At 41.0% G+C, this 13,975-nt stretch overlaps 1 protein-coding gene across 1 annotated transcript in view; it reads left to right on the top strand.

The window, feature by feature from the left end:
* LOC114240324 (RNA-binding protein MEX3B) overlaps nucleotides 1-13,444 on the top strand; it is an 80,335-nt gene extending 66,891 nt beyond the window's left edge. The window contains exon 2 of the mRNA XM_028170828.2: nucleotides 11,045-13,444. Coding sequence (XP_028026629.1) covers nucleotides 11,045-11,919 — 875 coding nt within the window. The 3' untranslated portion in view covers nucleotides 11,920-13,444. The remainder of the gene's footprint in view (nucleotides 1-11,044) is intronic.
* The last annotated feature ends 531 nt before the right edge of the window (nucleotides 13,445-13,975 follow it).

Raw genomic sequence — 13,975 nt, 5'->3', positions numbered from 1 at the left:
AGGCCCGCGCAGCCCCGCGTTGCCGTCGCCATGGCAACCTCTCGTGATTTATGCCAGCCTGGTGACTGGCCTCTCCGCGGCTTGTTATTGGAAAGATTTCTTAATCTATAAAGATCCGCGTGTTCGAGTAATAACTGAACCTCAATAAAATTTTATGTCCTATTTGGATTATAATTTAGATCGTAAAGTTGGTTCATCCCATGAGGGGCTCGTAAAACGTGCCAGGGGGTTACATCGACTTCTGAAAAGTGCGCGATGTTCACAAATGTTGGCATACGGTTAAACTGGTTTCAGAGGATATACAACAAGCACAACATAATTTGATTTTTTCCGTCGTAATCGGTCGATGTAGACTGAATGTCGCTTTAACAAAATCAGACTATATGATTCAGACTTGTAACGTGTATTGATATTCATCTATCCAACTATGTATGACTTCCATACGGGTAGCATTGCTTGACATATTATTGTGTAATTTTCATATAAAATAACAAAAAACTTATAATTAATGACTGGAAATTCAACGTACCCAATAAAAATCAAATATTGAATTACGAGATACTCCTAAAGCTTGATCTTTTTGTGTATATTTGAATTAAATCGATATTATTACTGCTAAGAAATTCATTAGAAAAACTTCTAGTGTTTGAAAGAGAGATGTGACGGTGTGTGAAGGAGAGGTCCGATGAGGCTTTGTCTCGTTCATTATTCAGGAATGAGTACGGTTTTCGTAGCTCTCCCCTCTAGTAGCGTATTTGTATTATACGTTATATATAGGGTGTTCTATTTGACCCAAATATAAGATACGGGTTCAATGTAATATTCAAGCAGCATCTTTGATTACAAATCTGAAAGTTATGTGGAAACACATAAGGAAAATCATTTATGACATAGTACTGCATAGTCGTATTGCATTTGTAATGAACCAATATGGAGTTATAAATACGAAATTCATTAAAAATATAGTTTTATTTGGTTAAAAATAACTCTTGACATTGTAATCTTCCTTTTATCATTTTCATTCTAGAATGTTTCTATATTTTATATACTCACAATGTTTTTGTGGTGACGAACCACTAGTGAAATGAAAATCATTTTTAATGACACCTCTTGCCTCTCCAAAACCTAATAACCTATGTCTCTGTACAAAACATGAAAACTCTTATGATAGTATTTACAGACGCATTTATTTTTTAATAAAATTCAATTCAATATATTTTCCTCTGATGAAACCATTTCCCGCAAACCTTTTCACGGACGAGTGACGGGCTCAATGGAACCACCCGAATAGCCATTCACAGACTTATGTTTCTGTAAGGGTTTTATAATTGTTCCACTCAATCACGTAATTGCTACAATGAATAAAGCATTGAGTATATTGTGGCTAAGAAATCTATAAATGATTCCTAAAGTAGGACTAAGGTTAGTTAGTATAAGTAGTAGTAAGTAGGACTAATAGTATAAGCACAACATTAACAGTGACAATGTCTTAAACTGCTAAGAACAAACTATACTTCCTATTAAGTATGGTGAGGATCGGTGGTAAGAAAACGGTGATCTTGGATTAAGACTCTGGGTAATTGCTGACACCGCAGAAACATTACCTTAACCGATAACCGTTTTCAGGTAGTCTATACCTTGTGTCAGAAAAGCCATGGGAGTTGAGACTCATGCTGGATGAATCCATGACCCGTTAACTTCACACTAAGTCAGAAACTTTACAAGATATCCAAACTTCAGATTAAGACTTATGCGAATACAGTGTTCGCTCACTCGCCCCCATCCGAATAAAACTTCATCCAGACTCTTCGGTTTTGCTTCCTTTTGTTTCCTTGGGTTAGCTATCAGAGCACCATTCTATATCACGTCCTTACGGATCCATCAGATCCAATGCATTAGACGCCTTCAGCTCTTAACACTAGGAGTACTAACACTAGGAGGACCCCAGTAACGTATTCGTCGAACTCGACAAAGAGGTCGACGTGCAACCTAACCCATGCATCAGCCCGCTGAGTTTCTCGCCGTATCTTCTCAGCAGGTCGCGATTCCGATCCGGTAGTAGATCATTCGCGAAGCAGTTGCTCTTGAGTTGTTAGGTCTCCTTCGGAGGCGCTCGCGCAGCTGCTAGTAAATCCCATCCCTCGTGGTGAGCCTTTGCCCACCTGTCCTGGTGAAATTGGAAAGGCCTCCGAGCCACCAGTAATCCTGCAATCATAAAAAAAACATTATATATTACCTTTTTTTTATTGCCCTTGTAGACAGACGAGCATACGGTCCACCTGATGGTGAGTGGTTACCGTCGCCCATGGACTTCAGCAATGCCAGGGGCAGAGCCAAGCCGCTGCCTGCTGAAAAGGTTCTCGGATGGATGGATGGACCTCGAACCCACCCATAGGTATATAAAGGACGTATCAGACGAGCAGCGTCGACCTTCCGAACCAGTTCGATCCTCCTAATCCACCCTCGATTCTGGATACTACTAGTTCTAACGCTAACAGAATCTCGACCAGTGAAGAAACACAAATAAGTTATGAATCTTAAAATAAAACTGTTTTTTAACCGTACCCGCTGTAAACATATGAACATACTTTAATAAAGTTCGTACGTACATTGATCGTAATAAAAAGACTCAAACGTTCATGAATAAGTAGTGAATACCCAGCCGAACCGATTCTAACATTTTCGTGAATTGGTTTTACCTTGTGTTTCATTTTGCAGTATAGATACATAAATAGTGGGCGTTTTTTTCTTCAGAAATCACGTTCCTTATTTTTTCATTACATTGCGTAGATACTACACGTACTTCATAGAGAGCATTGTAAACATCGGTCATTTGGTTTACTTTTTTTTGGTTTACCCGCGCGGACTCACAAGCGGTCCTGCCACCAGTAATTACGGAAATTATAATTTTGCGGGTTTAGATTTTTATTGCACGATGTTATTCCCTCACCGTGGAAGTCAATCGTGAACATCTGCATTGGATGCGGGAAACACGAGTGCCAATACACCGCATACGTTTACGATGTAATAACATTTTATTCGCGTTTTTTTATATCATACATTATGTGAATATAAAGTTTCAATATCGACTCTAAAACATGGAAATGTCGCGCGCGCTGCTGTTACCGACAGGGTGTTTGGTCGTGACGCACTCCGAGTAATTAAATTGTTTTTTTATCTCCTACCTATGCTGATAGCGTTGAGAGGCTATTTCAGCTTCACCCTAGCGTGCAGGTCAGCTCTCGGGGCTCAAAAGGGGAGGTGTTGCTAACACTGGCCCTACATGTAAAACATGCCTAAACAGAAAACTATACTGACAGTTAACATCATCCTTTACATCCTGTTCATACCGGTCAGGATATTAGAGCGAAATTATAAAATTAGTGTATTAACATCAGTCTTTGATGCGTGCGCAAATATTCAAGTTGTAGGTCGTCTTAAAGTCTGCGAAGATGACATCAAATAATTCCGTTACATACACCTATACTAAGCTTATAAAATCATGTTAAAAATACCGTACGAACACTCGCCCGCCTCTGAAAAAAACTTTTGCTGAAAACTGTTTTCAAAAATTCAACTAAACCGAATTAAGACGCGGATCACGAACAAACTGCAAACAAGTTTATAAAATACAATAATAGTTCGCTTCCACCGTGTGAATTTATGTAGTAACTTTGAAATACATTTAAAATAATTAAGGCATGCAACGGATAACGTCATACTGTCGAAAAGCAACCCGGTCGGCGGTGTTTCGCGGCAGGCTGGTTCTGGCCCAGCGGGGTATCCCGGAACACCAGTGGCATCGCCTGGCCTGCCGGCCTGGTAGGGCCGCCGTACCGCGGAGACCGACGTCGTTGGTCGTCGACTATCGCCTCGACGACCCGTCGGTCGGGCGTCCTCGGGGTGGCGCCGCGTGTCTGGTTGTAGTGTTGACCGCGAGAACCCCCCTACTCTGACCGGGTTCTGACTCCTGACGAAGATCAGACGTCGGGTGAAGGAGAGTTGCTTAGTGCGGTAGGGCCTTAAAACTCCTTGGGCCCGAGGTCTGCTTCCAACATCAGCAGGTCGTCAAGTCCCACATACCCCGCGCGCCCCCTAGGCCCGGGGACCTCGTAGGAGGTTCGGCGAACGGACCGAAAAAAAAATGCAACGGATAACGTCGATACTGAAATCTAATAACGCCATCTATCGGCGACTACTATGAAACGAGACTAGTTTATTTTATAAATTTTTTTTATTTATAAATATCAAATGTTTATTTGAAATTAAAAAAAATGCCAGAATTTATTTATACAAACATGGGCAATCGAGCTCTCTTTCCACACCACAACTTTGGCCGTGAGAGATAAGGCGGAACTCGACTGCATTGGTATTATTACCTAGTTGTTATTGGTATTGTTTGACCAACTTTAGAAAGCGAATACGTACGGTAACTTCTCGACAAGTATCTAGATTGTAGTACCTGCTAGTGAGAAACTCGCAATATCCCCTATCCCTGGTATTCTTCCTAGTCGGATACTCTTGGCGGAGTAGTCGTGGCTGGCGATGGACAGGCTTGCGTCTCGTTGTCGCCGCTCGTTTCCAAGGCAGCCGCATATCGGGCGAGATTCCTCCATTGGAATCCCTCCTCCATCAGGCTGTTAGCATTGTGAGCACATTGTACTGCGGTGGCTTTCGTAGTGCTGGTGATGAGGTCAAAACAGCGCGCGAGGAATAGACTTCGAGGTCTTCTGCTTTCAACACGGCCCTGTAAGACAAGTCTTCCTTTCTGGAGATTCTCAAAAATATTCTCAAGTTCTTTGAGCATATCTTTTTTTTATTGCTTAGATGGGTGGACGAGCTCACAGTCCACCTGGTGTTAAGTGGTTACTGGAGACGTAGACATCTACAACCTGAATTCCGCCACCCTTCAAACCGATATTGAGATATGAGTTCTAAACTCTGAGTATAGTTACAACGGCTGCCCCACCCTTCAAACCGAAATGCATTACTGCTTCACGGCAGAAATAGGCAGGGTGGTGGTACCTACCCGTACGGACTCACAAGAGGTCCCTACCACCAATAATTACGCAAATTATAATTTTGTGGGTTTGATTTCTATTACACGCTGCTATTCCTTCACCGTGGAATTCAATCGTGAACATTTGTTAAGTACCTATTTCATTACTAAAATTGGTACCCGCCTGCGGGATTCGAGCACCGGTGCATCGCTAATCACGAATGCACCGGTCGTCTTATCCTTTAGGCCACGACGACTTCTTTGAATTCGTAGCCGAGCAATCGACGAAAGTCTATTTTGTATATGAAGTTCTTTGAAGATGGAAACATTGGTCCGAAACGCTATCCACGGAATTTTTTAGCAGTCGTCTCTAACACCACATCTCTAGGGCATCGATTTTCCGGCAATGTGATTTTAGCCATTAAATCGCTAGTATAAAGCTGTTCAACTATTTAACATATACGAGTTATACTGAACTAAATCACTGCTCTTGCTAGGACAGATATTTGTCTGATATTTCAGACTGAACCCGTGAGTAGTCCCAGTGGTCAAGGTTAAGCCAGAATAGCCCCACGAGGTTCAAATAAACTAACGATATTGGCGGGCCACTGACTGTTTTGAAATGTAATGAAATGTAAATGTTCATATCGAGTGGTGAAAGGCTTGAGCAACATTTCGTTTAATTAATATGTGAAGCAAAAACTTTGTATCCCTTTTTACGAAAATTGGGTGGACGGAGGAGCATGAAATTTTCCACACTTATAGAGAATATAGAGAAGAAGTGCACAACGCTAATATTTTTTTTAAATAATGCATAAAAGATACATTAAATCAATAAAGAAAACATTACACACACTACATACCATGTATTTGACTCACACACGCAAGTATACTATTTATTGTCAAACTTTTGTTCTTGACGTCTGTTTTCAAATTGAGAATAGATTAAATATTGTTTGTCTTTGTTAATATTTTTTATAGTGTAGCCTTGGCGAAATCTGTGATTATAGAAGTATAAAATACAATCATAATAGTGTACAAACTTATTATACAATTCCAATTAATTATAGTCGAATTTTCGACTACTGCGGGACCTCTAGTTTCATTTAATACGCGACTTTTGTCTTTGTAATTGAATATGCAATTTCGAAAAGGGCACATGTCGCATATTTTGTCAAATACGTTTTTTCATATACATGTAGTTTTGAGGCTTACCTACACCAATTTTATAATAATTCCAATTAATTTTCAATTGCTAATTAACACTAAAATATATCTCAAAAGTTAATATTTTAAATTTTACACTGCTTTAGAAAATAATCAGTTTTTTTTTCATTTCCTGAACATTTTACATTTTCAGAGATGTGCCCTTTTCGAAATTGCATATTAAATTAATGGTGCGTTTTATTTGGTACCAGTATCAAGAATTCGATATTTTCAATCGAACTTCAATTATGTTTACAACGTTCCAATAGCTGAAGAAGTTCTTTTTTTTTTCATTATATTTTTTCCAAAATTTTAAACTTTAAATGGCTCTCCTGTAAAGTTTCAAAAATGTCGCCTAAACAAACCAAATAGCTTTTCACTTCTCAATATGATAATAAAACGAAGAGGCAGGTATTAGAGTAAAAATAATTGATACAAACAATAGTTTTTTTTTTGTTGTGTAATTTTGTTATATAATATTGTAATATAATATTGTAATACTTTAAAGGTCAAATTCCTATGAAACTAAATAGAGAGTAAATGTAATTCAGAAAACGAATTTAAATGTGAAGGCGTCAGTGGTTAAGGTCGATTATCGATTATTCAGTGAACAACTAATACACTTTAATCATAATATAATTTGCTAATTTATGTAGAGTGATGATAAAACGCCATCCCAGACAAACAAACTGTAGTAGTCAAAGATAATAACCACAGTTCAATGAACCACACAAAGTTAGCTCATTACCTCGAAACAAAAGGTTCAATGAACCTCTGTAAAACAATACAAATACTCATTTAATTAATATACTGCATAATAAAAAACTCCACTACGTATAAAAAAAAGTTCTGAAACAGTCGGTAATGCGGACGGAACCTAGTTTCCGTTTACGAGGTGTCGGCGCGTAGAGGGTGCGGTGACCGACCCGCTACGGCGTAGAGTGCAGTGCACGTAGCTCGTAGCAGTTTTCTGTTTCACTTTAATATTCAACGTATGTACTTGAAAACAAAAAAATAGGGTAGGCAAGTTTTTTTTTATTGTTCAGTTAGGTGAACGAGCTTACGTCGTATTTGGTATTAAGCGGTTACCGTAGCCCACAGTATCACAATACGAATGTGAATATACAATATGAATATTTCTAAAATTTCATCAAAGGAGTGCCAAGTTCTGATGCTGTGAGAAAAAATATTTGAATACAATAAAATAGGGTTGCATCTTATAATTCAACAAACATACAAAAAACGTGAGGGTTAATTTTTGTCCGATTATAAATAATAATAAGAATATGAGTCCGATATATACAGACAATATTTATTGACAAGTGATTCCACAGTTGAAACATTATATAAGAGGATCGTGTCGATACAGTTTTGTTTATTGAACATCCGCCCTGACCCACATACCCCCCTTCGAACCCCTTTCTCGGCTGCTCTAAGCACGTTACACTCACTTCACACCGCTCGTACATGCTACTTCCAGAAACATCTTCTAATGTATAATTTTTCTACATAGGTGAACTTTCACGGACTATCTCTTATTAAGTATTACAATCTAAATGCATTCATACACCTTGGTACTTTGGTCTATATCTCAATTGTATAGTAATTACGCAACTTGAAGTCGTCGTGGCCTAAAGGATAAAGACGTCTGGTGCATTCGTGGTGAGCGATGCAAACGGTGTTCGAATGCCGCAGGCAAGTACAATTTTTTCTAATGAAATACGTATGTACTTAACAAATGTTCACGATTGACTTCCACTGTGAAAGAATAACATCATGTAATAAAAATCAAACCCGCATAATTATAATTTGCGTAATTACTGTTGGTAGGACCGCTTGTGAGTCCGCATAGATAGGTACCACCACCCTGCCTATTTCTGCCGTGAAGCAGTAATGCGTTTAGGTTTGAAGGGCGTGGCAGCCGTTGTAACTATACTGAGACCTTAGAACTTATACCTCAAGGTGTGTGGCGCATTTACGTTGCAGATGTCTATGGGCTCCGGTAATCACTTAACACCATCCATCGTCCAACCATCAAAGAATAAAAAATTAAAAAGATTACCCAATTTTGTTTTCATCGTGGAAGTTAAATCGCTTGATGCGAGTACACAGAGCTTCTTATAGACAATGGCGACTAATTTCAATTAATGATATTATATTTTAATACAAATACAATTCACGATATATTTCGTTTAACTTATCACACCCAATTCTAATTATTTGATCATCTTGACGCTTGGTGATGATCTGTAGCTCCGATGATAATACAGTAAAATGATACCGTCAGGCTATAGGATCACTCGTCACCACGTCTATCTCATAAGATCGATTCGGAATAATACGATGCGCAAAATTTTGTTTAAGTTTTTTATCTGCAGATGTCTGATGTCTGCGAACCCGAGCGAGAGAATATTCAACATATATTTGAGTGAAAACATTTCTAACGGCGGACCTCGGTCTGAAGGACGTAGGATCTGGCACTTTGCCAACTACCACCCCGCTTCTTCGCCCTTTCTACTGTCACTATACATATTTATTACACTTCATGCACATTATTGTACATTGTATTTTTTTCCCTATCAATTCTAGTAACCTCAAGGGGTCATACTAGATTCACCGGGTACTAGGTGACGGGGCCTGACGACGCTGCTAACACTAACTCTGGCAAGAGCAGTGCTTCGCAGAATCTACCACCGGATCAGAAACGCGACTCACTGAGAAGATCCGACGAGAAACTCAGTGGGCTGTGATTGTGAGTTAATTCGCTCGCCGAGCCCTTCGTCGCAAGCGATGGGTTCGACGGGAACCGTGACCGGTGCTTGAGATACCTAAAAGCACCGTTAGTGGATCGGGAGGATCCGAAATGTATTAGTGGACTTAACGTCGAAAGCATTTTCTACCAGTTGACCAAAGATGATGCAATTGGAACACTGTAGGTGCATTAGTTGAAAATTTAAAGAAAAACAGAAGCTTTACTATTGTTATGCCGATAAGAGTAACCCCATTTATCGCCGAATAGTCGAACGAATATAAAAGGATCTAGTTACACCTAGAACGCTCGACAAGTACAGCGCCATCTATTGTCAGATAGCGGAAACACAATACTCGAAACGAGTGGAATATTCTCGATAATTCTAGGGATGTGGTATCGGCTATAAAAGCGTTGCAGAGATGCAGTGAGTTAGTAATCGGAACTACTCGAAGCGAAACAACGAACGGATCACCTGAAGCGAAGCGAAAGAAGCAAATTGAGAGTTTTAAAGTGTTTGTTAAGTGGTTTATTTGTTCTAAGTGTTAAATACAGTTTTTAGTTATACTTTGACGGAATTTTACTTATCCCAAACCCAGACCAAAAGTTTAAAGAGTTACAGATTCGGACAGTGTCCAACCAGAGAATTACTAAAGTAATAGATATTCCTAAGAATCCCATGTCAACGTTTTGGGGAATAGTACTTCGAACCATATTGTTTACAATGAAAACGCCATAAAGAATGATTGGATGATCGTGATCATTCTCAATCAAAGCAAACAGTTCCAATCAGGGTTATTAGTTCAAAAACATTTTGAACCTTCCTTTCCGTCGAACCCTATCCCTTTGCAATACGGTCTAAAATAAATACGCCATATCCACCCGAAAGGAAATGCTTATCCAAAAATAAACCGTTTGTGAATGGTCGTAAAGAAGAGAATGGCTTAGTGGAGGTCAGCAGGTTAACGGCCGGGGTCGACAACCCGTGAGTCACAAAACTACCCCATTATATGTAGGCCTTTCCCATTTGCAGACGCACGTAATATATGATTTCTACGCGAGTTTCATGTCCGTTCTCGCTTTTATATCGTCATAGTGTTTTGACGAAAAAAAACATTAATATTTTTTTCTTTCAAATCGATTTTATTCCTCAGAAAACGTAATCGAATTGTTTTGTTCCTTGTTCTACTAAATGAAGTTGGTGCAACACGATTTCTGGCACCCTGCGGAATATCAGGAAACTATTAGGTCCGTAGCGACCGACTATTAGGGAAAGTACTAGCAGTAACTCACGCAGGTCTGGAAAAACTATCACCACAAAAGATCCTGGAACGACCAAATTAAATTGAAGCTATATTTAAGATAGTTCACTTATTATCTTATTTATTGCACGATACAGGGACGCAGAAATTACTTCAAGCAATAGTCAATTAAGATTCACAATACAAAGTAAAAAGTTGAAAGTGCCTTTCACAACAGTAATGATAAATATTTAATAATCAGAATACTCGTGTGCAAAGCCAAACTGCGGCCTCAGCAGTATAACCTCTTTGTCGCATTGGGGTAAGTCGAGCGAACGAGACGCCACATCTAGACTACAATGAGCCAGTACGAGATGTAATGCCGTGTAATCGGTTTGAGCATCACCATGTTTTCTTTTGCGTTCACAATGTAATCTAACATTGTAAGTTTCGTAACTGACTTGGAAATGAATGATAAAGTCGATAAATTTATTGAATATTCTTATTTGATTGTAAATTTTATGTAATGTGATCCGATGCAGTTCACTGGTCCATAGCTCTTCGTCGAATGACGGCGAGTCGGTTAGTTGGTCAGGGCTTACGTATTCACTAAATATTGAATTCAGGTAGGGGGAGGGGTTGGGGCGTCCAGGCCCACATCCATTCCATTCCATCATACCTGTAGTATAATATACTGTCTGATGGCCTTGACTTGCGTACAATGCCACGACCGCTTTGATACATTTCATGCGACTAACCTTGAATTTAAAGGGTTCCCTGACGGGCGCCGACATCATGCAAATATCTGTCTGTTCTGTATGCTAACGTACTCGTATATAATTGTTTCAGGGTGCAAGATTAAAGCTTTGCGAGCGAAGACTAACACTTACATCAAGACACCGGTGAGGGGCGAGGAGCCCGTGTTTGTGGTCACCGGCCGCAAGGAGGACGTCGCGCGCGCCAAACGTGAGATCCTCTCGGCGGCTGAGCACTTCTCTCAGATTCGCGCGTCGCGCAAGTGCGGGTCTGCACCCCCGCCGCCCGCCGGCGCGCCCGGACACGTCACCGCGCAGGTGCGCGTGCCCTACCGCGTGGTCGGGCTGGTCGTCGGACCCAAGGGTGCCACCATCAAACGTATCCAACACACCACTCACACATACATCGTCACCCCGTCCCGCGAGCGCGAGCCCGTGTTCGAGGTGACCGGCTTGCCCGAGAGCGTGGAAGCGGCGCGCAAGGAGATCGAGGCGCACATCGCCCTGCGCACCGGCGCCGGGAACGCGGGGCCCGCGACGCCGGTCGACGAGAGCGAGCCGCTCGCACAGCTGTACCGGGCCGGGATCGTCTCGCTGCTGCGGCCAGAACAAGAAGCGGCTTTCTCGTCAGCCGGCTCGTGCTCGTCGGGAGGTTCCTCCGGACGGCTCGGTGACTTGCTCGGGATCTGGTCCTCGACCGAGCGCGACGAGGGTCTGGGCGAGTCGCCGTCGTTCGAGTCTCCGGGCGGTGCGGCGGGCGTGTGGGCGTGGGGCCCGACCCGGCCCTCGCCGTCCACGTCTCCGGCCCGCGCGTGCGGGGTGTGCGGGGAGCGCGGCGTGGCGGCGGCGCTGGTGCCGTGCGGACACAACCTGTTCTGCATGGAGTGCGCGCAGCGGCTGGCGACGGGCGGCGCGCCGTGCCCCGCGTGCTCGTCGCCGGCGCACCAGGCGATCCGCATCATCTCGTAAGGCGCGTGCGAGTCGCGAGGGCGAGGGCCCGGGCCGCGCTCGCCGCCCGCCGCCGCGGGGTCTCGCCCCCTCGCACCTTCTCGACGTGGAGATCTTTTTTACTCGAATCGTTATTATAAAATATTAAAAGATGTAAAAAAATGCGTAATCGAAATCCTGGTGCCAAAGTCGGCGCCTCGCCGGCACGGCCCGTCCGCCGCGCCGTACCTATCGTAAGTCGGCAGAGTTGTTCACGATATATTTTCTTATTATGAACGTTTTTTATTAGATCGAGGAGCGCACACAGCGCTCCTCGGCTCAGAGAGAGTCGATGTAACGTTACGATAGAATTTCGAAAAAAAATCATAAAATTTAAAAAAAGTTGTATAATGATTATTGATAGCGTAAATGAGAAATCGAAAATTTATAAAGCTTACCTAACGTAATAGCGTAAAGTATTAAGATATTATAATAATAATATGATAGGCGAGGACGGGCGGCGCGGGGAGCGGTCGCGCGGGTGGTTAGTTGAATGTTTAGTGCGAGTAGTTAGTGGAGTGAGTCTCTGTGAGTGGCGAGTAGGTAATGTTAGTTAATGCGGTTGTGTCGAGTGGCGCGTCGGTTGGGTGCTCACGAATGCTCACCGCGCCTCACCGCGTCTCACCGCTCCCCCGCGCGCGATGCTCACTTTATTTTTGACTATACGATTATTCGCTTAAATGATATTATACAATACGTACACACTATGATTACTATAATATTAATATAATGTTTGTTTTAAGTGTGTTTTAATGTTTAGATTTTTATTGTAATGTTTTTATGGATGATTTTTATCTGTACGATTATTATTATTGATTATTATTTTATGTGTTGACGATGTTTTGTTTGTGAATAGTGCGGCTGCGCAGGGAGCGCGGCCAGAGGCTGCTCTATGCGACTTTCTTAGTCTTATATCATATATCTCGACTAGAAATTTAAATAATAATTAAATGATAAAGAATTAATACGATTCATTCATTATTGTATAACTATAGTAGTCTGTAGCACGACATTGATTATAACCATTACCTATTGATACTTATTAAGTATTATTATTATTATTATTATGATTATATTATTGAATAAATTTAAAGAATGCATAATTATATTGAATAGGAAGCATTATTCTGTATAACTCTAGTTAAATATAACGATATAATAAATAATAATGTTTGTGTATGATGAGACGTTTGACTCACGGGAGGCTGTTTTTATGGATTGATATTTTTTTATTTTTTTACCGTAATTAGTTTTTGACTTACTCATGTTAAGGGTCGCGAGTAACTAACTGCCTATTAGATTATATTTTAAAAATAATGGTTACGTAAAATCAGCCTCCGTCGTAATTATTTAGATCCAGTGATTTCGATAATTTTATTTTCGTAATAAATAAATAAATAAAAATTATGGATAGACGCTTTAGGTTCAAATAACGTTGTGAAAATTTGTGAATTTTTGTAGACTACATATCTTATTATAAATCTAATATAAACTATAACTTTCGAAATTGAATGCTTTTATTGAATCCCCTATATCTCCATTCCCCCTTCCCTCCTCCTTTTGGTTACATTTTTTTTATTACTTAGATGGGTGGACGAGCTCACAGCCCACCTGGTGTTAAGTGGTAACCGGAGCCCATAGACATCTATAACGTAAATGCGCCACATACCTTGAGATATAAGTTCTAAGGTATCAGTATAGTTACAACGGCTGCCCCGCCCTTCAAACCGAAACGCATTACTGCTTCACGGCAGATATAGGCAGGGCGGTGGTACCTACTCGCGCGGACTCACAATAAGTCCTACCACCAGTATAATAATAATAATAATATCTCCCCTACTGGTTACATAAAATAATAATTATAATAAAATCACTAATTGCCTTTCACACTAAATAAAATAAAATATAAAAAGAAAACAAAGAAAAAGGCATAAGTTAAATCTTTTCACATTCGACAAATCGAACAACGCTGATTTTCAGTCACCCCCGTTTCCCTTTGGTTCATTGCGGGAATGAAGGCTAGGTACGTGTGTACAGA

This window comes from Bombyx mandarina, chromosome 21 (assembly GCF_030267445.1).
Source record: "Bombyx mandarina strain Sakado chromosome 21, ASM3026744v2".
In the NCBI taxonomy this organism is placed as follows: Eukaryota; Metazoa; Arthropoda; class Insecta; order Lepidoptera; family Bombycidae; genus Bombyx; species Bombyx mandarina.
The sequence above is the reverse complement of the archived record's forward strand: the minus strand, read 5'-3'. Positions and strand labels throughout refer to the sequence as shown.